Here is a 27290-nt window from a genome sequence, read left to right on the forward strand (position 1 = left end):
CTTAGTTATGGCACCAAGGAGACAGAAGAGTCAACAAAGCAACACAGAACAAAAGAGTATCTGAGTGAAGTGCTCACACAGATCCAGACAATGACTTGAATAAAATCCCTGCAGTTTGTGTTAGTGTTTGATACATTATTATTAGTAACTGGATGCAGCATCAAGCTAGTTCTGGCATAGATCCAACAAGTGTTTTCAGTCCCTCAGACAGTTGATGAAAGGACTTACCTACAAGAGCACAGATAAGCCTATTACAATGAAACAAACAGTCCTGAAAGAGCACAGCAGCATCCAAAAAGCAGAGCAAAGCTGCAGCTTTCTGCTCACACTGATATGATTTTAACTAATCTCTTATATGTGGATGAAAATGCTCACGTGACCTGTCATAGTTGCGTCTTTACAGACCACACAAGCAGTCCTGGTTGATCTGATGAGGTTCACTGTGCGTGTGTGGAGTATAACTGATTTAAAAAACATGATGTGAAGAGATATGATGCAGCAGGCAGACCTGGGGACAGAACTGCTGCAGAGATAGTGAAAGGAACAACATGATTTCTGTCATCTATTGATTTGCTCCCACTGAGGCATCATTTCAGAAGTAGAGTTATGGAACAAACAGTTCTGTTTGCCTGGATTTTCTTCAGCCATCCATCTCCCTCCACAGAGCCTGTGCTTGTAATGCAGACATGAATCTGTCTGGGCGCCTGTTGTGTGATACATCTCCCCAAAGGTAAACCAGCACAGCTCAAGCACTGAGATTTGTCTCTCTTTTTTTGTGTCTCTGTATCCCCTCCTTAATGTAAACCTGATCATGACTCACAGATCCCTCCTCTGCATTTAGTGTCCCAATTTCAGACAAGTAATTTTCTTCTTATGTGAGCAGAGGAAATGTGTTCAGATCAACTCTCCTTACAGAATCATAATTTTGACATGAGAGAGATGACGAGGAAGACAATCCAGGTGCTGAATAAAGTGACTGTGAAGCATGTAAATTTGTGTGAAAAGGAAACACCATATTTATTCTAAGGTTTTAAGTATCAGGTTATAATAAAAGATAAATAATCTGTGTGAATATTTATTGATTAAAAAGGCAAAATATAGAAGAAGAGTGTGAAAAAGTAAGTCCAAACTATCATTCAGTAGCTTGCAGAATCACCTTAGCAGATATAACTTGAAGTAATCATTTGTTGTCAATATGTTGTAAGTCTCTCACATCATTGTGGAATAATTTTGGCCCGTTCCTTATTCTAGTGTTGCTTCAATTCATTGAGGTGTATAGACAGCTCTCTTAAGGTCCCACCACAACATTTCAATCAGGTTGAGGTGTGGACTTTGACTGAACCATTACAACACCTTGATTCTGTTCTTTGTCAGACACTCTGTTGAAGGTTTGCTGCTGTGTTTGGGATCATTGTTCTGTTGATGACCCAGTTTCAGCCAAGCTTTAGCTGTCGGACAGATGGCCTCACATTTGACTCTAGAATACTTTGGTGTACAGAGGAGTTCATGGTGGACTCAATAACTAAGGTGTCCAGGTCCTGTGTCTGTAGCTCCACTTTGGTTTCATCTCTCCAAAGGACATTGTTCCAGAAGTCTTGTGATTTGTACAGATCTACCTTTGCAAACTCAAGCTGTGCTGCCATGTTCTTTTTAGAGAGAAGGGGCTTTCTCCTGACAAACTTTCCAAACAAGTCATAATTGTTCAGTTTTTCGTACTGTCACGAATTTTAACATTCAACAACAGGCCTGTAGAGTCTGAGATGCAGCTATTGGGTTCTTTGCAGTTTATCTGAGCATTACACAGTGTGACTTGGGGTGAACTTTCTGAGGTGACCACTCCTGGGAAGACAGTAAACATTCAGTGATTTCTACTTGTGAATCATCTTTCTCTCTTTACAATGACAGACTTAAAAGTTTTATGACATTATAACCCTTCCAAGACTGATGGACAGCAACAATTGCTTTTCTAAGATCATTGCTGACGTCTTTCCTCCTTGGCATTGTGTTAACACACCTGGATACTGCAGCCCCGCAAACTGCAAAAACTTCTGTTTTTACCTGCTGATGATCAATTATTCAAACACATTTGATGAGCAGCTCCTGGCCTCTCAATTCCTATGGAAGCAGTGATGGTTGAGAGTCCTAGTGTGTGTTTTTTTTAAATAATAGGCTGACATAAATTCCCTTTGATGTCTGATAAGGAAAGACAGCTGAGATACCTGCTGTCACTAACAACAGAATCCGCTGCCCATTATGTGTAGAGTCGCAACTGAAATATCTGGAAATCTGTCTGGTACACTTTGTGAAGAATGCACTTGAAATATTCATTGCGCATTTGCAGGATGAATTAATACGTTTTTGACTTTAGCATTGTTCTCTTTGCTGTATTTCAGTGTATAAAAATTTGTATAAGGGAGCAGTCTACCATATTTATGTGGCTAGCATTTAAATTCAGCACATACACTCACTTTCCACTTTGTGCCTCTGTGGAATCTAAGGTAATCCAATACAGAAAGTCTGCCATGACGTCTATTATAACAAAGTTTTGGAATTTTATCAATATTTTGAAAACGGTGATTATTCTACTACGTGTTTGACACCACAGTGAACAGTGGTGGTGGACTGGTACTCATGTATGCATAATAAGAGCATTGCACAAATTAAAACACAAATGTAATATGGATATAACACACATAAATAATTGTAACTAAAGGCACTATAGGTACACACAGTACTATACAAAAGTCTTGAGCCACTCCTCGTTTCTTTTCATCTTGCTTACAATGAGCCAGACTTTCTCATAAAAGTTTAAAGTGGTCTTTTCTTTGGACATTTGCTACTTTTTCAATCATTTTCAGTTCAGTCCTTGTACCTGACAATTTTCTTTTTCTTTCTTTTTGTTTGTTAAGCCACGTAACATGGGCCTGTGGATAATGCAAGCATAAAAAAGGCACCTAACTTAGGGGATGAACCAGTGTTGTGTCAGCACATAACATACAACGTAGCAAAAAGCATTTTAAACTGTATCTGTAGGTACTTTGTTATTGGTAGCCCATCACATAAAGACACATGATTTGTTCCCAGTTTGTTTGACAGACATAAGATAGTATTTGGCCGATTCTTAAAGAGGTATTTGCCAAAAACTTGCCATATCTCAGTATAATGGGCAGTGAGTTCTTGAAAGGAATGTCCTTTGGAAATGGGAAAAATTCTGAACTCTGTTTTTGTCTTGTATTCTCTTTTATATGCTTTAACAAATCAGGTGCTTCTGTTTGCTGTTCTTCTGACAAAATAAAGAAATGAGTGGTCTGAAGGGAAGAAACCAGAATGCACAGTGTCGCCTGAAGGTGCGCAAAGTGGCGATGCATTTGCTAATTGTGTTTATTACATTATTTGCAGAATGTTACACTACAGGTTTCCGTTTTTATGACATTACATGACATTATGCACAGATTTGGAGTTTTGGTTTTGGCTTTGCGGGGAAACAAACCGCAGCGCATCTTCAATAGACATACAGCAGCAGAAAGATGGCTCGGCTTTTGTAAACTTGTAGTAACAACAATTGCCTTTTTTTTTAAAGCTCAGATAGAATGTATAAAAGCTTAGACAAAACAGAGCACTTTTGATAGGCTGCAAATAACTTAACAGCTTGTTGGAGGGGTTTTATCATGATGGTTTACTATTTAGTAAAAACAAATCTAAGCCTTGCTTTTTAAAGGGCATAATCTTTGCTTTAGATTGGCATTTGTCGTAAAGCGAACAGAAGGTGACTTACTAACTTCTGTTTGTTCTATTAATGAGTCGTGTCTGAACAGTTTGCACTGCAAGGATCAGACCTAGTTCATCCTGTCAGTCTCCCACAGCTGCTGTTGACGCACTCTGGCACCAAGCTGAGTCAGAGGATTTGACGTGTGCAACCAAGGCCGGGTAGAAAAGGAAGCGTGTTTGGAAAAAAGGCAAGCAGGTGTACTGAGCTGCAGCAAGAAGAACAACGTCCACCACTCTGCCAAACAGACAGAAGCAAAGACATTTGCATTCACCAGCACCTACAGGAGCTGAAGAAGACTTCTGTCCAAGTTGCAGCCATGGAGCCCATTTCTCAGACAGCGGAGGCGGCAGATGCTCACTTCCAGAGGCGGGGTTGGCGGTTTCCCTTAATGAGGGGAGCCTCCTCTCAGTTTGTGAGGAGCACCATCATGATCTTGTCCACATATGCTGTTGCTAGCATGACCATGAACTTTGGGAAGAACATCCAGGAACGAAGACTGAGACCAAATGGCAACTAGAAACTATGGCTTCATTGCAAATCTAGACTCAGCCTTTTCTCAACAACAGTGGCAGAAATAACAGAAGGGGTCAAAATGTTCCCGCTTTACTGATCTCAGATTTATCCTGTGAAGGTGTGGAAGTACAGAGGACCATATCATCTGGTTTCATAATGGGTTTTACATTTAAATCAAACAGAGGTCCTGTCAAGAAATGAATGAAAATTTGAGGGAAATTTTTTTGCATGCAGTGCTGCCATGTGGCCACAGGGTGGAGAACTGAGACTACTTCCTGCTGTGATTTCCAGCAGCAACAAACCACCGACCTGCAGGAGACTGCCTGTCTCTGCCAGCTGAGCCCCCACTCAACAAAGTCAATAGAAATTTACAGAACAATTATAAATACCCTACAGCTCACTGACTAACAATAATTCAGTATAACTGCCTGTGTATTAGGATGGATTTTTTATAAGTGTTGTATTTGCCTTGTATTTTTGTAAGTAAATACTTGTATGACAATGGATTGAAGTTTCCTATTTTTAGACATAATATTGGATTGCTTGAGTGTGTGTGTGTGTGTGTGTCTGTGTATTCTGTATTTTTTTAAAAAAGCCCATGCTGGAGCACTGTTTCTGAAATAAATGCTGAAATAGAGTCCAGTAAGAAGATTTCTATTCTGACTTGTAATGATTTATTGTCACCTATTACCTGCGTTGCAAGCAAACAGAAAGGTCTTAGAGGGGAGCTTTAAAGGGAAAGAGTAGCAAAGGTGCTCTCACAACAAACTTTTCATTTGACTTGTGTAATTCTTTTCAATAAGAAATGAATCCTGTCAGAGACATTTGAAACAATCTGTAATCTCTTGAAGAAAACAAAAAAAGAGCAACAATTTGGCATTCATTCAGCAATATACCTGACAACTAAATAGTCAATATTCAAGAGTGGTAGTTCCTTTACAATCAAATGTTTCAAAGGATCTAAAGTCTTGAGCCACCTGTAATTCGTTTACATATTGACATGAAAACAGTGAACAGGCACAATGATTTATTGAAACATGTCAAAACATAAATGAAAATATAGTATATGAGGCAAAAAAATTTTGCAATTTTAAACAAACAATTTTAATTATCTTAAAAGTCAATAATTAGTATGAGCACCTTTATTCTCCGACACAGCCTGAACCCTCTTTGGCAAGCTTTCTTGTCATTTCTTTAAGTAGTTTTCAGGAATAGTTCTCCAGGCTTCTGAAAGGACATCCCAAAGCTCTTCTTTGCCTTTTTGTTCCGTTCTCTGTCAAGATGATCCCACACTGCTTCAATAGTGTTGAGGTCCAGGCTCTGGGGAGGATTCATCTTTGAAAGATTACAAAAAAATCTGGCTACTTTGAAACAATCTACAACTATGTGAGAGGTGTATTACAATTTCTGAATAGTATCATGTGAGTTCAACTACAGATTGCTTGGTTTAGAATGCAGGAACATTTTCCAAATGACTGAGCAGCTTTTAATGAGCTTAAGGAGTTTTCTATGTTTAGGATGTGTAGGATTAGCTCCTCTTCATCGGATTTTCTCAAGATAAGGAAGCAGATTTTGTAATCTCCCTCACTCTTGAGCTTGTTTTCAATGTTCAACATGCAGCAGATCAGTGTTTCTTAACTTTGATTTTCTTAGATTATTTCAAGTGTCCCTTCAGTGTCCACCAGTCACAGTCCTGATATAGACACCCTACTGGTTTAACACTATCAGAAGGAAAGATGAGATTGTCATAGTATTTTTTTCCCCGCACACTCTCAATGTTGCTGAAATTTGCACATGTACGGCTTCCAGTTGCAATGACAGAAGCCAGGTTTTTCTTTTGATTAAGCCCTACAACAGAGCAGTGCAAAAACTATGCACTTGAGAAGTGGAGATTTTAATCCATTACGCAATTCCAGCTGGGACATATCTGTCCGGGCTCAAATTTACTTTATGGCAACATCATGGTGACAGGATTACATGAAGAGACATCACAGCAGCTTAAATCCACAGAGAAACTGCATGCAAGTGAACTGAGGACTGATGCCGTTTTAAAGGCAAAGAGTGATCACGTCAAATACTGATTCTATTGCTTTAGTTATTCGTGAAGGCATTCACGCTTCTCTTTCCATGACATGAAGCGTGTTCAGCGATGAATTTCAACCATCATTCTTTATTTTCTGCTTAACACCACAAATTCTCGACTCACATGCTGTCTTTCTTTAATGCACTCAGGTTGATGTGGAGCATTCGGATTATTGATGATTTACTATAACTGCCCAAACAGTAATTCTATTCTATTCTATTCTATTCTATTCTATTCTATTCTAAATACTTATAATAAATATATGTTGTCTCTAAGGTGCAAGACACAAAATTTCAAACCCAGCAGCATTTAAAAAAAACAATACACGTGACATTTAAGAGAATATTCACAATTAGATAGAAAGCACAATACATTTTCACAATACAATACATTTCCAAGAGACATAATGCAACTCAATCCAGGCAAACTAAATTAAACCAAACTGACTGGCTGGAAATTATCTCAAAGCAATCAATTGGGATCAATCTGTCACTGAAGAAGGCAACACAGTGTCATAGCAGAACATGTAAAAGTGCTTAGACCTTTGGACAAAAATACCTGTTACGTTTTTTTTTGTTTGTTTGGTGAGGTTTGGAAGGAAGATCTGAGGCCCAGGAGAGGAAGCAGAGAACAACCCAAACCACCGGTACAGCTACGCCACCGAGCGCTGTCAAAGAAAACAAAACCACATGTCAAAAAGCACAGCAATTATGAAAATGATAATAATAATCTTTTTATCTGTTGGGTTTTTCTCTTTGTTGTTGGGTTTCGTCACTGTGTTCTGGGTTTCGTTGTTGTGTCATTGTGTTTTGTGCAATTTTTTCATCTACCGTGCATAGTAATTTACATTACTGCAGAGGTGCTAGTTTTAGCCAGCCAGCTAATGTCCAACCCTTGTCCTTTAGCCAGATGTTAAAACAACCCCCCAAAACAAAAACTAAAGCTACAATGAAAAAGCACGGACAGCTAAAGTGCATACAGCAGTATTACATTACAGGTGGGACAAGGAAAGCAAAGAAGTCTGGTTGCTTTTTAAACAAGTTAAAGTTTCACGGGATGGATTGGTAAGGATCACTGTGCTGTGTATTATCTTTTAATGTTTTTTTATCTTGCGACAACCATAAAAATAGACACATACCATTGCATTTTTAACCAGTTGACTTGTTAACTGACTTTTGCTTCGACTCACCTGCAACAGCACCTGTGCCTGTGTGATACGTAATCAATAAGCGCGCATCTTTCACGTCTAGTAGATATGAATATGAAAAGGTGTAAAATAAAAGTAACTTCCACTAATGCTCCAAAAAGTTTTCAAACTATCTTATGGTGGTTTTGGCCTGTTTAAAAGAAGACCTGATACTCATTATAGGCGCATGGAAACAACTTTGCAAATCTTATCTGAACTGGCAAAGATTAAAATGATATGAGTCACTATCTGTTTCTGGTCTGACCTGCACCATTAAACTTATGTGACCAATCTGTGTCTTTCTAGATATAACATAGTGTCCAGGGATTCAATCAAATTCCTGAGGTAGAACTCTCTCCATGTTCCTCTTGTGGATGTTCATCGCAGTTAGTGTTTTATTTGTCCTTGTGGTTTGTTTTCAGTTAGGACAACTACTTCTTCTTGTGAATTACAACCATTTGCGAACATAGCCTGTACCTCCACCCTCTGGCAACACCATGCACCCTACTATATTCACCTCAAAACAGTTAATGGAAACATGTCTGATTCACATTGCTTGTGGTCTTTCAAAAGTTTGCTTCAGATTTGCTTTGTTAGTGAACGACAATTTTAAATCATTGGTTTACACACCTGCACCACTGCTCCAGTAACATCACCAACAGTTTTTAACTGGACGGACTGTCTGCCATTCTGGAGAAATGGGTCAGTAGAACAGCTCTAAACAGTTAATGACTCAACAAGGATGGGTTATATTGCATGCCAGGCGAGGGCCTGCCTAAAGCTCGAACATAGGCAGTGTCCGAACCTTGTTAAATGAGAACGAGGGTGCACAGAGGGTTCTGTTGGCCTGCTTTGTCCTTCCTCTCTCAGTTCCCTGAATAGCTCTTGCACAAAGGATATCGTTATTCCTCCTCTAATTACCAGATGAAGAGCTGTTTGTCTGCATGCCTCTCGCTCCTGCGCTCTCACCCCTAGAAATAAAGTGTTCTGTGGTGATGACCCTCGGCAGTTATGAAACAGTCTGGTGGATAACAGGCCCCAAGCAAGCCCTTGTTTTCTCCTTTGGGTCATGTAGTGTGTATCTGGTTTGTATCTCCACTGAGGCCATTTCAGCTGCACTCATTCTGTGTGTTTATTCGATGGCTAGTATATCCACTCTCATCCTGTCCTTCTTCTGTTGCCAAAAGCAATCATGTCGAAGACGTGTCACCAATTTCACAGTCTTGCTTTGAGGCGAATGTATCTAGGCCACACGACACTCTCCATCTGCTCTCAAGGCCAGAAGCCCTGAGAGGGCACTCAGAGCCAGAGAGAGATTCACCCAGCCAGGGATTAGGTTGGCACAACAGGTCCAAGGGAAGGTGAGATTAGAAGCCAGACGCAATAACACACAAAGTGCGCAAACAACTCCTGTGACCACATAATACACTACCCCATGTTCTGTACTTTGGGGTGGACACTGAACAAATTTGAACATCTGAACCGTTTGCCAGAAGAACTGATGACGCTTTACTGTATTGACCCACTTTCAGTGGCAGAGGTGCCATAAGAACACAGGTGTCATAAGAACTCCATTCAGAAAAAAAAGATGAACTGAACTCTGTCTTTAGTAGAAGAAGGATTTTGGCTGCTTCCAAGTGAGTTCACTGCGTTTTGTCCCACAGAGATTTGTGTTCTTTGCCCTAAGCATATCACAGAGTATTAAATCTCAGCTATACCCTGCTCTGACCCTGTCATCTGCAAAAAGCCCTGACCTCAGTGTGTGTGGTGTCTGTGCTATTGGACAGAGAGAGCTTGGGGAGGACAGGTGTGACTCAGCACCACCTGTTTTGTAGCCTCTGAAAATGAAGGGCAAAGCATCAAATTTGGGACTATTTTAACTCTAAATCAGTTTGACAAATCTAATTTCGGTGTTTCCGTCCACAGCTATACTTGGGTGGGTGGAAGGAAAGCTGTCAACAAGGAGGATTTGGTAAACATCCTATTGGGAGATTAACAAGGAGGGAGCCCAGTCTTTTCTGTGTATGCGTGTGTTTGTGTGTGCGTGCATGCAAGAGAGTGGGAGGGAGGGGAGAGAGATAGAGAGGACTTCCCAGCGTGTGGCAGATGGAGGGGGTGAGGCGGCTGGTAGAAGGGACTGAAATGTCCTTCATATAAACCGGTGACAAAGTAGCGAACAGTGGCCCCCGGGGCAGCAGAGATCACAGCCAGCGCAGAGAGACGCAGAGACAGCGACAGAGAGAGGAGGAGACCGGAGCACCGAGCACCGCGTAGCAGCCGCTGGATCCACAGCAACCGACGGAGAAACAACAGAAGAAACTATTCGTAACGGAGCAGCATTTAACCCACGACAGGTAGAAAACCAAACAAGCAAACGAACGATTTAAACTGAGAGAAATGAAGCGCCACCTGATGTGAATGGTGTAGCTGCTTCTATATTATCCGACTATAAATGATACCTGTTTAGTGGATAGAATTTAAATTTTCCTGTTGGAGTCGACAAAATAGCTTTTCTATCTTTAATGGTATTGGGTCACTAAACTAACTCATGAAAACAGATTCACATTTTCTTAAACGTTAAGTTGTAGCTCATTAGGCTGAATTTTTACTTTAGGTATTATGGCTCTCCATGAATACGTACAATCTAATTATGCAACATATGAAATAAGTTGTTGGGTTTAGATCGTTCCTTCATACAAGTTTCGGTCAGCTTTAGTTCAAATACATAATCTATCATCGGTAGGCTGTTGTATGAAAAATTCCTTGTGAGTATCTTAGGCTTTATATTTGTAATCTTTCACATTTTCTGCCTTTAAAATGTGTTCTGGGTCTCACAAGTGTAAAATCGATGCCAAACCGAATCCGTTCGGGGCCACGCGGCCAAGTCCAGACAGATTTGTTTAAGTCGTGCTACTTGTATGTAGGTTAGCCCGCAGCCGCTCGTCAGATTAAACGACTACGCATGTCATCCATCTCAGCACGGCGCTTCAGTCTCAGCTAATTAGGCTCACCCTGTCTAGTAGGTCAACATCCTGCTGTTGGGGTTCTCTGTAACTCTCTGAACCCGATATGCAATAATGATACCATAATGACAGTAGCTTTGATAATGACTTTTTCACGTTGGTTTTATAACAATTGTGTTTTATTGCATGCAATCTGTTTTGCTACTGCTGACAAGACCCTATCAGTGTGTTAAACTCATCTCCAAACCTGTTTGTGTCTGCAGATATGGGTGTCACCTCTTCCCCTTTGCTACGAATTTGCGTTTGTCTGACGGCTGCGCTGATTGGCGGAACACGCTCGGAGGGGGTGTGTCTTCAAGACGGCAAGCACAAGGCCACGCCCAGCCCCGAACCGCACCTGACCGAGTGCGGGCTGTATGCCGATAGTGAGTGATCGCTTTCAAACAAATGAAAATGTCTTAAGACGAAAGACTAAAACAAAAACGAGTTGATAACAGACAGAAATGTTTTTTTCTGTCCTTTCTTTGTTTGCAGATAGCTGCTGCACCGAAGATGGCATCCAAGATATTGCCCATGTTCCCTCGATGAGCAATAAGAATGAACCCTGGGACAAGTGTGGGCCTCTGAGCCCTGAGTAAGTCTTACCCATCCCTCTGGTCCCCTTTCTTTTCTGTATAGTGGCAATGATCAGTAGTGCTGATCATTATATCTGATGAAAAATCCAATCCATAAGATTATTTATTGATTATGACTGTTCTATGCAGTCTTCTAGCTTTGTTTTTTTGGCTAATTATTTTTTCCTACGTTGCCTTCTTATGCCACTCCTCTCACCTTATCAGTAATCACAGTCACAGTGGTCTGTTGCTATCTGAAAAAAATATTCAAAGATCGAATTTCCACAACCTACCAAGCACCAGACTTTGAATTTAAGGGCTGACCATGAAGCTGGTGGAGACCAAAAACAGTTTCATCGAGAGGGACTCTTGGAGGTAATGGTTGGTTCCACGTGGGATCCGAAGTCAAAACTTTTGAATTCGCAGATGGAAAAATCAAGAGGAATTTCCGACTCGAAAAGTTAGAGGAACCTCACCAGCCCCAACACCCAGAAAGGCTGCCTCACCTATAAAAAGTGGTGATACCTGTTTTAAATAAAAAAAAAAGCTTATCAGCACATCTGCAAGTTTTCGTTTCTTCAAATTAGTTACACATACAGTATTGTCCTCTTTCAGTGAGCACATAATTATGATGTTTGTGCAAAATATAATGTATTACCTTGTTATTAGCTTCTGTTGCTAAAAATAGCTAGCTTGGTCAGTTAGCACAGCAATGAGCAAATCCTGCTGGATCTCATTATCAACTACCTAACTTCTAAAGAAAATGGAACACAGCGTGACTTAATCTCAAAGGCTACTTGCACACATAAAGCAATAGCAAACATAGCAGTGAGGTAATATCAGGAAAACCTGGGCACACACGTACTTAATAATACTAATCAACATCATCTTCATTTTCTTTTCCTTGACCAGCTGTGCTGAGTCAAGGTTCAGTAAGTGATTGAATTCAGTCTACGCTATACTGTACATCATGTTGGTGCAAACCCATTCCCTCTCTCTCCCCAGGTGTGAAGGCTTTTTGAAGCGTGTGTCATGTTTTTACCGCTGCTCCCCTGATGCTTCCCGCTGGCCTCATCCTCATCGCCGCTCGTACATCCAGGCCGTGCCACTTTGCCACAGCTTCTGCCGTGATTGGTGAGGCTGCCAAATACACTGCCAAGCAGATCTAACTCAAAATCAGTACCTGTCATTCTACACATATAAGACTGTCAAGGGAGACATTACTATCTTGTGTAACAACAATATTCTGTGCCAAGACAAAGAGCCCAGTAAATAGCATCAAAGTGTAATACGCAGGTAAGACCATAGTTATATCAGGGCCTTTTGTTGTAAAGACAGCTGTGCTGAGCAATTATGCTGAAGTCACGAACAACAAGAGAACCACTATTTTCTTTCCTCAAGTTTGCTGTGTTAAAGATGTGGAATAATATTGTAATATGTCAATGATAATGTCATTTCATAGGGAGGATTTTAACATCCAGACAAATCCTTTTGTCTGAGTAGTCGTGACAAAAATGAGAGATGGATAATGAACTCTTATTAGTTTAATGTATGATTCATAGATGTATTCTTACACCGTATGAGCAAAAGATACGTCTGAAAGAATAGTTTGACATTTTGAAAAACAGGACTTTTCTCTGTATTTCCAAGAGTTAGAGAGGAAAAATATGATTATTGCATTTGTAAAGATTCTATCAAGTTACTCCCAGAAGCATGTTATCTTAGTTTGGCACAAAGTCTCGAAAGAGCTAAACTGGCTCAATCCAAATGGAACAAATCCACCCCCTCACACCTGCAACGCTGAAGATGTACAAAATCTGAACCATAAAAACAGCACCTTGTTTTATGCAGTTATATTGTCAGCAAAGAGCTAAGGGGTCAGTGTTTCCAGAGTCTCTAAATAATATCATAACCCCATATTAGGCTTGTCATATGGGAGATGTCGAAGTATTGAAGCCTATTAGAGGTTTGGGATCAACTTTATGCATACAACTCATAACCAGAACTAATTGTATAGATTTAATATTAGATGTGTTTTCTACAAATTGGAAAGTGTATCACAGTGTTACACTTTAGAGCAAATAATCTTTTGTGGTATGCTGCTGTGTGGTGTTATTAGGATTTGCTGCACTCTTTGCATTAGAGGTAGTCAGATCCATCATCATGACAGGTGCAATTAGCTGGAAAGATGTCATGTGAGAAGAGATCTGAAAAACACAGACACAGAATGCATGTTTTACTATGCTAAAATCAGATTTCCTATAGATGTTGGTACGGAATTATATTACAATAATTATATTATATTTTTATCGCACAGAAGGCAAATAATGATTAAATATTTTACATTGATTATCATAAAACTAGCAGTGATGTCTCGCATATCTCATAAAACTAAAAAGCTTGTACAGTGTGGAGCTTGAAGGCATATTCCATTGAGGATTGTGTAAAATATTTAGCAATTAGTGTCATAGCTGTAATAGACAGCACTCAGAGCGCTCTTCGTTTGGGGAATTATGGAGGAATCATGATGGGCTAGTCAAGCTTGTACTGACTAAAAATACGTACAAGACCTTGGAAACTTTGAACGAATGCTATAATGTGATTTTTTTTTATGCCTGTTAACTTTCAGTTAAGATGGTTGTTTACTTTTTACATTGGCACCATATTTTATCAACTGAGAAACATCTGTGTTGCGCAGGTAGTGCTCAGCCAACAATTAATAGTCGATTGTACTGTGGCTGCACACTGCCATTTAACACTGGTGTTCTTCAGCTGAGAAATGATGGCACTAATGTAAATACCTGTCTAAGGCCAAAGTGAAGTGGTGTAAAAATCCATAATGAAATATTCGTTCATACTGCTGTAAGTTTATCAGATTGCAAAAACTCACTCTTTTCCTGTCACTGTTTTGACCAGTTGCTACGTTGTCTCACCCATCAGTCTCCCTCCCCGATTCCCTAAACTGACAGCAGTCTGATTGCTATCTAATGCAGTTCAGACACTGACTACTCATAGTATAGTGTACCCATAGTACCTTTAGTACTAAAAGACTTCACACAACCCCCACTTGGAAAAAAAAAATTCTCACTTCAAGAGATAATGCAAGCTTTTCTATTTTCTGTCTTTCTGCTAATCTATGCTCATCATCTGCCGGCTGTAGCATCATATTTAGTATATAGACATGAAAGTAGTGAACTCTCCATCCTCTAATCTAACTCTTAAAGAGTTACAAAAAAAACACAAACTACCCCAGATGATAAAAACTGGTTCTATCAGGGAAAAAAATATCCAAGAGGAACAGTTAGGTGTTTTGCCATTTCAGACTTTTTAAGTTGAATTATGTTTCTTCAGGTTTGATGCCTGCAGGATGGACATGACCTGTGCTCGTAACTGGGCCAGGGACCCGAGGGGACAAAACTGCACTGGAACCTGTGTTCAGTATCAGCAGGTACGTAATTCAACTATAGCACTTTTTGTGCTACTTCAGTACTTTTATCTATGACCAAAAACCATCACAACTAAATATGTTCCTATCAGCTTTAGCTATACTTCATATTTCATGCTAATCAGCCAATTTTAGCATGCTGACAGGCTAAACTGATGTTTAAGATTGTTAGCATTACATTGGCTGAATATTAGTTTGTTAGCATTACCATCTGGGCTTGTCGTTCACTCAAAAACAGTTGTGAGAGTACATTAATTTCCAAGCTACTGTATTTAGGCCACCAGAGCACGAGTCAGTGGTTTGAACCCCTCTGACTGAGCTCATTGTCATCTGTCATCTGAGTTGCATGCTGCTGATAGAGGGTCTGAAATGGTGTCGCAGTGTGTGCGTGGTTAAGTGAAGGGTTAACAGTGCAGGGCGGCGCTGTGGGCTGGAGCGTGAAAGAGTTTGGTCGTGCATCGTTGGGCTGAGGCCAGCTGGGTGATTTAAAAAGAAGCAGAGTGGCGGTGGTGGCCGGTGCGCACCTGAGGCCGACCAACTCTCACTCATCACACTCCATGACAGTCGATCTGATAGGAGTGTGTGACTTTCTCTCTTTCTCCGTGTTTTTACTGCCCCTATTTATCGCCTTTATCTTCTCCCGTTTCTAATACCTCTGCTGGACGTTGGACGATACGTGGGAATGACAAATTCGTGGTAAAAGAGGGAACAAAAAGAGAGAATATCAGTGTGTGTGTACATGGTTGTGCGTATGTGTGCTTGTGTTGTCCCATTTTCATGTGGGGCACTGCAAATGCCACAAATAGGCTCCAAGAAATGTAAGCAGCTCTAAAATCAGTGTATTAAACACCTCATGAATACAGTTTGAAGGAAGTGGAAGCAGTCAGCACAAATGAACAGCTCACCCCTCTTAGAGAGAGAGCACAAACAAGTGGCAGTCTCTCACACTTTCGGGGGTAGCATCATTAATGCGGTTCGTTTTTTTTCCCTCCAGCCAGAAGAGATGGGAGATTTCACAGAGGGCTGCTTTGTGGTCTGAGCTAAAGCACTTGAGTTCACCTCAGACATGCTGCATGGGAAAGCAAAACTGCAAACATGCATAGATCAGTGACCGTTCATCTGTCTGGCCTCACTTTAGAACCTCTCACAGCTCCATCTCACCTCATGTGGCTGTATGTGTGTGACTGTAAAGCAAAAACAGATACAGATGATCTTTGTGAAATGCTAACTGCAGTAGATGACAGTTTGCATAACATCAAGCGGATACATTTAAAGGAACACAAAGGAACACAAAGCAACACATTCGCTGCATGCAAAAATCCCTCTGGCACTCTCCGTCTCACTCTCTTTTTGTAGTCATTAGTTACATCTTTTGCCAGCCAAGGTCTTATTCATCTCGGTATGAGACTCTCTCTGCCTCGGATTTTCTGGGAAAGAGGTTACGTCTGCAAACAGCAGCCATGGCTGTAATGTATACCGGCACTGCCAGAGTGGCATCTATGGATTACATATAATGAATTACCGATTTATAGTACCTATAATTATAAAAGAAATACAGTTTATGTGTAGTTTTTCAGCATTGCTTTTCTTTCTTCTTTGTTGTTCATGTGCCACCAAAGCTGCATTTTAACGCCCTCATTTCCAGGTGTTACTTTGTAAGTCTGATCCATGAAAAAGTAGCGGACGAGAGTAGCTTATTAAACAGTCAGCATATCGAAGACTTCCACTGTTAGCAGGACTTTTTCTCAGATATGCTTGGCAGCTTTGTTCTCAATCATAATGTGTCATTGCAGCAATTGTAGCTATAAAGCACACCTTTTCTTCTCTGGCATAAGAGAGAGGGTAATCTTTTGTTCCTCAGCTAAAGATAATCATGTACCGGGAAGAAATGAATCAATTCAGTTTCAGCTCAATTTAATATAGTTCCTTCATAGAGCGCCAATTCAGAAAGTAATCTCAAGGCACTTTAAAAAGAGAGTAAAAAGGTTTAGTAATGTCCAATTGGAGTAAGTCCAAATCATTGGGATTGTATTTTTATTTAGTCAATTGCCGAGAAGAGAAATATATAGGAATATACATAATTATCTTCTTTTTTCTTCTTGCTCGTTTTCTGGCTCGTAGAATTTAATTCATTCCAACAATTCAAGGTAATCTGTGGTCTGTGATTGCAATCGTTGCCTTTCAACTGCTGAACCTCACAAACTGCAGTTTATTCGAGAACATTATCAACATCTGTTGGCAGATTTCGAAGTTGCAGTTTCTCAAGGAATACGGGGTCTTGATATTCTGAATTCTCTCAATTTTTTTTTCAATGAGATAAACGATAAACAAAATTTACTGTGTCAACACTACCGACTCCTTTGGCTGACAGTGTCACTGTCGTCGATGAGCGCTCTAAGCAGGAGTTTGTGTCCATTTCCAACCCGATGTCATGAAAGATTGTGACATAGCAGTTCACGTGTTGCCTGTGTTTGGATGGCCACAAACTCTCATAAGTAAGTTTGAGGGGATGGTGGGAGGTGCTAATCCATGTACCTTTGTGAACCAGCTGTCCCTTTGCAAGACTTAACTGATTCGGAACACTGCCTATGGGATGCATAACCGTCTCATGATTTACAAGCTGTGGTTGTAGGCTTTGGACAAGCCATTTCTTGTGAGACTGGGCTGTTGTTTTTCTCTTCTTTTTTCTTCTGTACACTACGTGTAGTGCCACAGGTTTCAGGAGGGCATAATTAAGTAAGAAAAGGAAGGGAAGGATGACACAGAGCCTCGGGAAGTATCTCTTATCTTCCTTATTCGATCACAGCGTGTCATGGAAAGCCACTTGTGGTTGTACTGAATTAACTTTGGCAGCAAACCAAGTCTGCCCGAGGAAGGACGTCAATGTGTGTGTGTGTGTGTGTGTGTGTATGCTCCAGTGTGTTGTTTGGCCAGTGTGATAAGTCCAAAGTGTCAGGCAGAGAGCATATGTAGTTAGGAGAAATAGCCATCATCCTCTTTGTCCTTCGAACACTGTAAACATATTACAGTTTCTTCTTCTCAGAGGCCCCTATGTGACTGCGTCTTAATCCCCCAACAGACTGGAGGATAAAAGGAGGCAGACCTTGGATGTGTAGCAGAGAAACAGTTACTATGAGAGGGTTACAATGAGCACAGGAGTAGGCAAAAGATAGAAAATGGTGGGGGGAGAATTTTAGGGAATTTTTAGGCTGTGTGTGTGTTTGTGTGGTCAATTTGCTTTCTTGACTGTTTCTAGCTGTGCAGGCTACACCATTTACAGCTAAACAGCTTAAATTGGGATTTGGTTTTGTACCTTTATGCAGCATCCTCTTTAATTGCCACGTCTCGTTAAAGGGAAATACAAAATTTGATGCTTCAGAAACCATTGAGCTAATGTCAGCTATAATTGGATTTTTCCTCAAAGCATCATTTTACAAAGACTGGGCGCTGTAATGAATATGCTGTCAGAGAGCAAAAGAAAAGGTGTCGGGAGTCACTTGTCTCATTAGTCTAAACTGTCTTTCCACTCTGTTGGGCATGCCAGAGATGTCCTGAAGACACAAGAGCAAGTTTTTTTCTTTTATTTGCGCACAAAGTAGTAGCAGGTAAGGTGGGAAGAGTGGCGTTTGCAGACAAAAGTCACTCCTGAGAGCAGCTGCCAGGTGTAAGCTGACCCCTCCAACACCTGGCAGAGGCAAAGTGTTTTCAAGGCCAGAGAGAGGGCAAAATAACTGCATTTATTTCAGTGGATACATATGCTGCGCAGCAACGTGCAAGCAAGCACGGAGAAGCATGAGGACACAGTGATTTTTCTTTTTATTGCTTGTCTGTAGCATTCTCTCTATCAACCTCTGTCCAGCATGGCAGCCAATACCAAGATTTAACGCTTTGATATTAACACTGCAAATTCAAAGTGGCACAAATTGTACACAAAACTATCAATATTTATTTTGATTACATGTAATATAATCAAGGTTCCTCCTTTTAATCAAATCTGAGATCCTTCTCATCCTACACAACTTACTCATGAACCATGCAAGTGCTGCTGGCTTCAATTTTGCAAATGTGCCAATATAATGTCAACAGGTGTTGTTAGTGATGAAGCTTAGGAGCTGTACTGAGGTCAAAGTTGTATAAAGCTATCCAGAGATTTGCATGTTGCCACTGATTACAGATAGGGATTCTTTATCTAACCTTTATTTAATTACGAAAGGCTCTTAGGATTTTAAATCTCTTGCTGAGAGACAGGAGCCAAAACAGGCAGCAGCTCAGAGCTGCAGTGGATTACATGATATTGGAGATTAAATTTGTTTACAGTATCAAATACAAAATAAGCTTGGACATGTAAATGTAAGTGACAGAGAAAATTTGACAAACATTAACCATCATGCTACTTAAAGTAAGAGTGTGTAACCATTGCTGACATCTAGTGGTCAAATTGAAGAAAGCAACCATTTCAAATGCTGTCCACCTACAATCTAATAACAATTAACATCTACTGTTTATTCAACTGTGGTAGATATGACGATGAAGTTGGAACTTCATCATCATATCGTCAGCTAATTCAATTTGGAAAAAGCCACATCTGTGTTTATTCTTATTTTTCTTATGTTGCCTATCTCAAAATCACTTTGCCCCTTCATGTTTTTGCCTCTTTAATGAGATCAAGTCTCACATCGCCGCCTGTTATGCATTGCATAATAAGTATGATCCTCCATTTCTAAAAAAGGTCCACCCTCAAACTTTCCAAGATTCCCAAATTAATAAAAATAATTTCAATCCTTTGAAATACAAACGGAAACATAGTTTTTAATAGTATAATGAAAGATGTTCTCTTAGATCTTTGTCATTTTTTACACTGTAACTGTCACATTCATCGCAGTTCAAAGCAGGCTGTATTAGGCATCCATAGCATTTAAAGCTGGTTGAGCTGAATGCCAAAATATTTCATTTAAGTGTAGGAAGCAACATATTTAAATGCTCTTTTTTTCTCACTTCGGTACAAGCGGTAAGTATTAATTTCCTGCGCTTTTCCAAAGGATGTAGATCCATATGCCAGATGAAAGGAGACTAAGATTGGCTTTGTAAATAAAAGAAATATGCAAAAATTTAGTTTATGGCAGGACAGAGTGTACCATCCAACCCAAGCACAGAACGTTCAGTGGTGTGGGAGATGTTTAAGGTTTGGAACGGACCTCTGATTCATGACACAGTATCCAATGGGTGTAAGCGTTTCATAGATCCACGAGTGTAGATGGAATCTCTTTAATCCTGCTCAGACAAAAATAGAAAGACAGGAGCTCATTCTAATGAAAGAACCCAATTTCCATGTCAGTTTTCTCACTTTTTACTGGATAAGATGTAAAAAGAAAGAAAATGATTAATCAGAATCAGAAGTGTTGATACTTAGATGCTGACTCAGATTCAAAGCCCTGAAAACACAAGATAGTTGACAGAGAGGTTGTGGCCCAAGAGATAAAGCAGCAATCTGCCAATCAGTAGACTCTGTAGCACTGTATGAATGTGTGTGAATGGTCAAATATATCTTTCACAAAAAGGTGGAATTTTGCATTAGAGACATTTTGATCAAGGCAATGAAGCTATGAGATGGCCCACTTTTCTTCTTCAACTCTTCACTTACGTACGTGTCTGTGTTTGGTCCACAGATGTACCAGCATGGCAGGGATCTCTGCGAGAGTCTGTGGGGTGACGCCTTCATGACAGTGGAAGACGACCCACAGGAAGTGGGAGAGCCCGGAGAGTTTGGAGTGGAGGGTCGCCCCTGCGGTTGCCTGACTCTCAGCCCTTCGGACAAGGACGTGATCGCTGCCCTCAGGGCCCAGCAGGACGACCCAGAGGAGCTGGATACCACCAAGACCGGCCTGCCTCAGTACCGAGCCCCATGCAAGACCAAGCTGCCTGCGCAGGCAAAGGTCGGCAGGAAGGGAAACTCTGTGCTGCGCAAGCGCTCAGTCGAGATTGAAGATGTGGAAGGGAGTGGGAGCGGCTTGTAGATGATGATAGATGGCAGCGTGTTTAGAGATAATTGTCTAGTTTCCAATACACAAAATCAAACCCTTGAAACAGAGTTGTAACCTTGCTTATCTAACTCAACTTACCACACAAACTTAAGGTCACATTATCACCATCACGTATCTGTGATTTTAAACAATACTGCTTTTAGAGAGACTAAAACGCTTGTAACACTTTTAATAACATCTTGATTTGATTGAATAGCCAGGAAATGACCAATAAAGATACAATTGAATGATAATAGAGCATTTAAGGCTAAAATTCTTATTTCTGCAAGGGCTCTGTCTTCATCGGTTGATATATCCCACTATTGTTGGACCAATGTTTAATTACCTGCTAAAGAAAGTTGATTTGAGTTTTTTTACAAAGAATTTGCTTTATATGATTCAGCTAAAAGTATCACTCAACATTACGATATGACGTGTTTGAAATATTGCATGCAGTGAAAGCCCTGCAGTCTCAGCACATGTGCATGAATCCAATATATCATCCTTAACCTTCACAGTACTTTTCATGACTTTAGTGAAAAACAACATGAATCACCACCCTGCTACTGTTATCAACCGTCTAGCTGACTTTAACCTGTGCATTAGTTGCTTATTAAACACAGATCTTACTGTTGTGATACCATACTGTGCAGTGTGCTTGTCCTGAAGTAGTGGAGATGGTCACACAGTGTAACCATGATCATGAATGTAACTTAGATTTTCTTACAGAGACTACTGGCCTGGATGTGAGGGATCTGGTGTGATAATGAGAGCGGAGAGGTATGCTAAACAGCTGAGGGAAGGTTGAATATTCACGAATAGAATCCACAGAGGCAGCATTCATACCAGATAAGGTCGCTCTGGTAGTTTGATCATCAATCTTCTGCGAGGGTTTTCTTTTATAATTATTGTATTTGTAGACTGAGGTACTGTTAGATGTAAATGTTTTGTTTGAAAAAAAAGGGAAAACTGATTTGTCTGATACATGGTAAGCTTGTTGAAATGGGTGTTTCTGTGCTTTTCTTTACATTCTCAATAAAGACAATATTTCTAAATGTCACCCCGGGTCCATGTCATTTGTAACTCCTGGAAATAATGAAAGATAATTATTTACACCTGGTATATATTTTGACTTATGTTTTTAGCTGAAATTACAGTTTCTGTTCAGTAGTTGGTGACCCCATGACAAAATTAAATTCACCACACTTGGAGAAAAATACACACAAATATTACTCAAAATGATTCTGTACAACAGTTTAACATTCTGGTTTTGTAAAACACACCTTTAATATATAAGGTTCTTGTATTCAATGGTAAGTCCTTTTTTTTTACAACTAGAAGGGGGAAAAAAATCACGAACCAACCATGCTCTAAAACTTCGACAGGCTCCACTAATAGAAACCATCATTTTCATCAATCTGGTTTCAACCTCCTTGTGTAACGTTTGACAGATCAGCTTTACAGGATGGAGCCTTGTCATGGATCATTTACCGTTTACTGACCATGTCATTGAGTTGACGTGTCTTTGCAAAACAAAAGAAAAAGAATGCTCTTTCCTGGCTCGATACATTGTCATCCTGAAAAATGGCCTCGTCACCTCCTTTTGACTGATGGAATGAGAAAAGTGTTCAGTGTCCACCTGTGCATTTACTGTAGAAGTAATGACTGCCACCTTCCCATGTCCTTTACCTGACATCAACCCCATACCATCGATGATTGTGGAAATTTGTGTTATTCAGGTTGTCATCTTTATATGTTTCAGTTACCCCTACCACTAATTAAAGCTTTAGCATCATATCCCTGTCCAAGGCAGATTGGTGATACATTACTGATTATCAGTTTAATCTAATCATCTACAGTCTATGTCTGCTTCTTTCTTCTGTTTAGGTGTTATTTAGTGTTAGTGATGGTTTATGTTTGGCTTTTCTGGATGAAAAACCCTTTTCCTTCAGGTGGTTTCAGGCATTTGCTTTGAGTTTTTCTGTCTTTTCTGTTTGTTTCCCTTTCACAAGTTTCCCATTTTGTTTGTACTTACTCAAAATTATAGACACAGCTGAATGACGTTTCTATAGGAGTTTTAGAATCAGACAGTGCTCTTGTTGGGGGCATTTTTCTAAGCCAGGTTCAACATCTTCTTTGGCTCTAACTGCAGATTAATTTTCATATTCAGACTTGTGCAGGTATTTGCTTTAGAAATGCAAATCACAATGATATTTCCCTCTGTTTGAGCTGAAACAAATTTGCCATTAATATATGAAAAATGATTACATCTTTTTGGGGGCATGTTTAGGTAGATTTCTGAGTGGTTAAAAAGCTTATGCATGCTTTATAATTCAAGTTCATCATCCCCTTCCACTACATTTTCTTTCTTTTTTTCTTTCTTTCTTTCTTTCTTTCTTTCTTTCTTTCTTTCTTTCTTTCTTTCTTTCTTTCTTTCTTTCTTTCTTTCTTTCTTTCTTTCTTTCTTTCTTTCTTTCTTTCTTTCTTTCTTTCTTTCTTTCTGTATTAATTAATCAATGTATTCTTTTGATGGCTAAAAGGTTTAAATATATCCCCTTTGGAAAAGGTTTGCATGACATCTGGACCAAAATCCATTTATATTTTGCACAACAACACTCACATATAACCAGTAAATTGTTTTCATCTAAAACTGCAGTTGGCTTACCATCTTGTTCCAGTTGCACATTAGATACTGAGGAATGTGAGCCTTGTCAATCTAATATGGTTTTATTTAAATAGGGTTTGTTAAAATCAACAATTTTTGCAGTTGTAAATAATGATTAGCAGTTTTGGGTGTCTTGTGGTGCAGATGTTCTGTGATCCTTTTTGTAGATGACAGCCAGCCAAACAGTCCATTGGAAGGGGGGTCTCCTAAAGAATTAAGAGGTTAAAAAGACAAGCATAGATTTCCTGTCACTTTTCAAATAGTTGTTACTAACGGCCTCTTAATAAAGCATTAATAAATTATTTATTAGGAGGTGTGCTTATACCATATGAGCTCCTTGATGCCTCATCAGATGATGGTACTGCAACATTTTATCATCATTTCATTTTGGAGAGATTGGAAGTGTGAACAAGTCTTTTATCAGAAAAGGCAGATTTTGCTAACTTGTCACCAAGCTCAAAAATGCTGTCATCAAATATCAACCCTCCCTGTTGAGCAGAGCTATGCCCAGAGTCTCTGCTACATGTATCAGAAAACTGAAAGCTCTGGAAAAGACAGAAGAGTACCTCCTCTGTGTTCCCATTCTTTCAGCAATATTGCTGGTTGCACTGAAATGTTATCTTGTTTTAGAACAAAAATACAGTTTTAACATTGCGTCTTAAAATCCTTTACACCTAAGATATCATTAAAATGACACTTAGAAATACTAAACCTCACCACAGGGCTGCTGAGGAACACTGGTGTCTCAGCATATGGCCTTGACCTTCCATTATAAGACTGCATTAAAACCAGGTCTTTTCACCACTGTCGGCCCCTAATTTACTGATACATCCTGAAAAGAGTGTTTGCCTTCTCACCCTGAAAGCTGTCACTCAGTGTCATCCTTTCCCTTCCAATGCTTTGTAAGAGGAATCCAAATACTCACATATCTAAAGTATTGTGAGGCTGTCTAAGTCAGATTTTATCATAAGGGCCATGCTCAAAGTGAACACCTATCAGGCTTTGAAGTACTTTGCTTTGACTGAACTGACAGAAAGACTGTATCATGTGAGCAAAACACACTGCAGCCCACATAAATCAGGACTCCCAAAATCAATCAACAGGATAAAATAGCAAAAATAATCTTGTTTAAATGGACTAATTTGGGGATTAGATCCATGAGTCATGTTTGAATCTGTTTATTGCTGGAACGATGCATGTCCTCTGCAGGTGGAAAGCAGAGAGCACAAACTGTGCATCATGTTGATAATGCCACACACCGCTTGACATTTCTCTGTTGAAAGGACAGGCAGTGAGACAAAGTGTGTGTGTGTGAGTGTGTGTACCGCTGCTATTTCTGTAGCGAACTGCGGATTCTTGATGATGTTAGCTAATAGCATGTCCTCAGCGAAAGTCACCGTCATCACAGTAAATGACAGAGCAGAGGGAGAGGGAGAGGGACAGAAATGAGAGTTCTTCTGCATGCACACACACACTTTTAAGCTAATGACTGCATCTGCTCCAACGTTTCAGTGATAAGCTAAACGGCAACATACGGTAGATGAGAGGAGGTTATCTTTGTAATTTGTTTCAGCATCATTCCAGCCTTTTTCTTTTTTCTTACAACAAGTTGCGACATAGATGTGATTATCTTTGCAATTTCTTTCTGCCAAGCCATAATCTTACAATCAAAAGCCAGAGCGGATTTTCTGTCTGTCTCGCTCTTTCTGTAACTTTCATATTCTCACATAAAGACACTCATCAGAGCAGAGCTGTTAATGGTGCCTCGGTGTGTTTGTGTTGGGTTTCATTCATGTCCTCTACCTGTGGATTAGCTTCACATTTAAGACAATGCATTTGATATAACACTGTATATAATGCGACGTTCAAATACCAGATTACGTCTGAGTACACATGCATAACAGCTGTCCTGACAGTCCTACCTCCACAAATTACATTTACTTTGGCATTTATTTGATTACAGACAGTTTAAAAGTAATTTTTTCACTTAATACTGCTGGCTGTATTTTTCCATTTTTCAACTTAGTCCAAAAAAAAGTTGTTTTTTTTTCCTGCAAACACGTCTTTCGGTGTGCAACAGCATAGGTTCATTATCACCACATTTCTCTTTTCAGAATCCTCTTCACATTGTATATCAGGAAAAGGGTCAGGATAGCAGGCAGGCCAGCCTTCTTCCTCAGTCATGCCTTTGTAAAATGTGCAGCGTGTAGTTTTGCATTGTATTGTTAAAAATTTAACAGATGTCCCTGGGAAAGATGCCATGTTGAAGGTAGAATGTTGCTCTAAAATCAATGCTGCCATCCCAGAGGTTTATATGAGTTTGCCAAGAACACTGACAGCGTCAAATAGTGTCAAATTCTTCTAAAAACTGTCTGGAATAGTAATTGGTCTGACAACAATACATTTCTGTGTGAGGGTCCATCCCAGATGCCTCAGAGCCCAGAGAAGTTGACACTACCCCTGCACAAGGTTAACAAAAGGCTTCTTTTTGAGTACAATAAAGTTGTAAGTGATATTTGGGAACATAACTGTATTTTATGGCTTGACAAAGGTTACTAATAGTGATACTATGTCCATGTGGTTATTTCAGCTCTTGATGAATGTTGGGTCTCGATGCAGTACCGTATGAGGGATCAAAGATCACAGGTGTCCAGCTTAGGCTTGTGCCATTTAAGCACAGAAATTCCTCCAGACTCCTCAAATTATCTAATGATATTATGCACTGTAGAGGGAGAATTATGCAAATGATTTTTAATCTTTAATTTAAGGAACATGGTTTTAAAACACTTGAGTGGTTCTTCTCACACTGTTGTGAACAAACTGGAGATTCTCTGCCTATCTTTGCTCCTCAAAGCCATTTTGGTGGAAACTGCTCATGTACTAAATCATGATTACAATCACCGGTAAGTCTCATCTGTTTGACATAACACCTTTTATGCTTTTATGTCATTGCTAGGCCCAAATTATAATGTCCAAATGTGTTGCAGGCCTAAAATGTTAAAATGAATTAATTCCATTATGTAAACTATATTACTTTTGATGGAAATAACCAAGCAAAAACACACAAGCTTTGACTTCACACTCACACCGAAGTACAGTTAATACAGCATGATGAGAAGCTGAAGGTGGGTGAAGATGAAAATGGGGAGGCTGGATATTTCTTAGAAATGCACTGTAAATCAGAATTATCTATTTTTTAAAGAGGGATTGTGCTTAATTTTTCATGTTCATATGTTTTCTTTCAGTGTCATTCCAGCAGATGGCGACATGTGCCCACAAAAGCTCAATAGTTCACAGTGGCTCATAATAGGTGTTCATCTTGAAGGCTTTGAGGGCCTCCTCTCTGCCTTAATGTGAGTACACCGTCACATATCAGTATGAAACTGTATTTCAGCAAATGTTGAATGTCAGCACTACGTGTTCTGCATATTCTGAAAGCGTTCACAGCTTTCTGTTATGCCTTGTCGTCAAGGTCCCGGTACTGTTAACAGTAGCACTGAGATGACAACATTACACAGTCACGTGAAAAAGGAATCACACTCTCTTTCTGTTCAAAGCTCCTACTTATAAGGACATAATGAAAAGTCATCTGGTTCTTACAGGTCCTAAAATTAGGGGCTTACAACAAGAAAGGAACAGCAACATATGACATATCATATAATTTATCTAAGAAAATGTCAACCAAAATGTGAAGCCAGCGTTTTTAAAAACTAAGTCCACCTTCACTGCTTCCATAGGAATTAAAAGGGTAAGTAGCAGCCAGGTGTTCCCAATCAAATGCACCTGTTTAATTGATCATCAGTAAGTATGAGCACCTCTGTAAAAGCAATTTTAATTTCTGGAAAACATTCAAGACGGCTGTCAATCTTCCCAGGAGTGATTGTCCCAGCAAGTTCTCCCCAAGATCAGACTATGCAACGCTCAGAGGAACTGCAAAAAAGTGCAAACCTTCAAAGTGGAGATGTTTGGTCAATGATGCACAGCAGCACGTTTAGAGAAAACCAAACACAGCATATCAGCACAAACGCCTCA

General features: G+C 39.8%; 1 protein-coding gene across 1 annotated transcript; it reads left to right on the forward strand.

The window, feature by feature from the left end:
• Positions 1-9604: 9604 nt before the first annotated feature.
• rtbdn (retbindin) lies at positions 9605-21653 on the forward strand. Its single transcript, XM_072369475.1, has 6 exons — positions 9605-9905; positions 10778-10939; positions 11049-11148; positions 12134-12262; positions 14480-14576; positions 20240-21653. The coding sequence occupies exons 2-6, from the start codon at positions 10780-10782 to the stop codon at positions 20585-20587; spliced, it is 834 nt and encodes a 277-aa protein (XP_072225576.1). The 5' UTR covers positions 9605-9905; positions 10778-10779; the 3' UTR covers positions 20588-21653.
• Positions 21654-27290: the final 5637 nt, after the last annotated feature.

The sequence above is a fragment of the Leuresthes tenuis genome, unplaced genomic scaffold, assembly GCF_036924035.1.
Source record: "Leuresthes tenuis unplaced genomic scaffold, fLeuTen1.0.hap1 SCAF_17, whole genome shotgun sequence".
NCBI classification, from domain to species: Eukaryota; Metazoa; Chordata; class Actinopteri; order Atheriniformes; family Atherinopsidae; genus Leuresthes; species Leuresthes tenuis.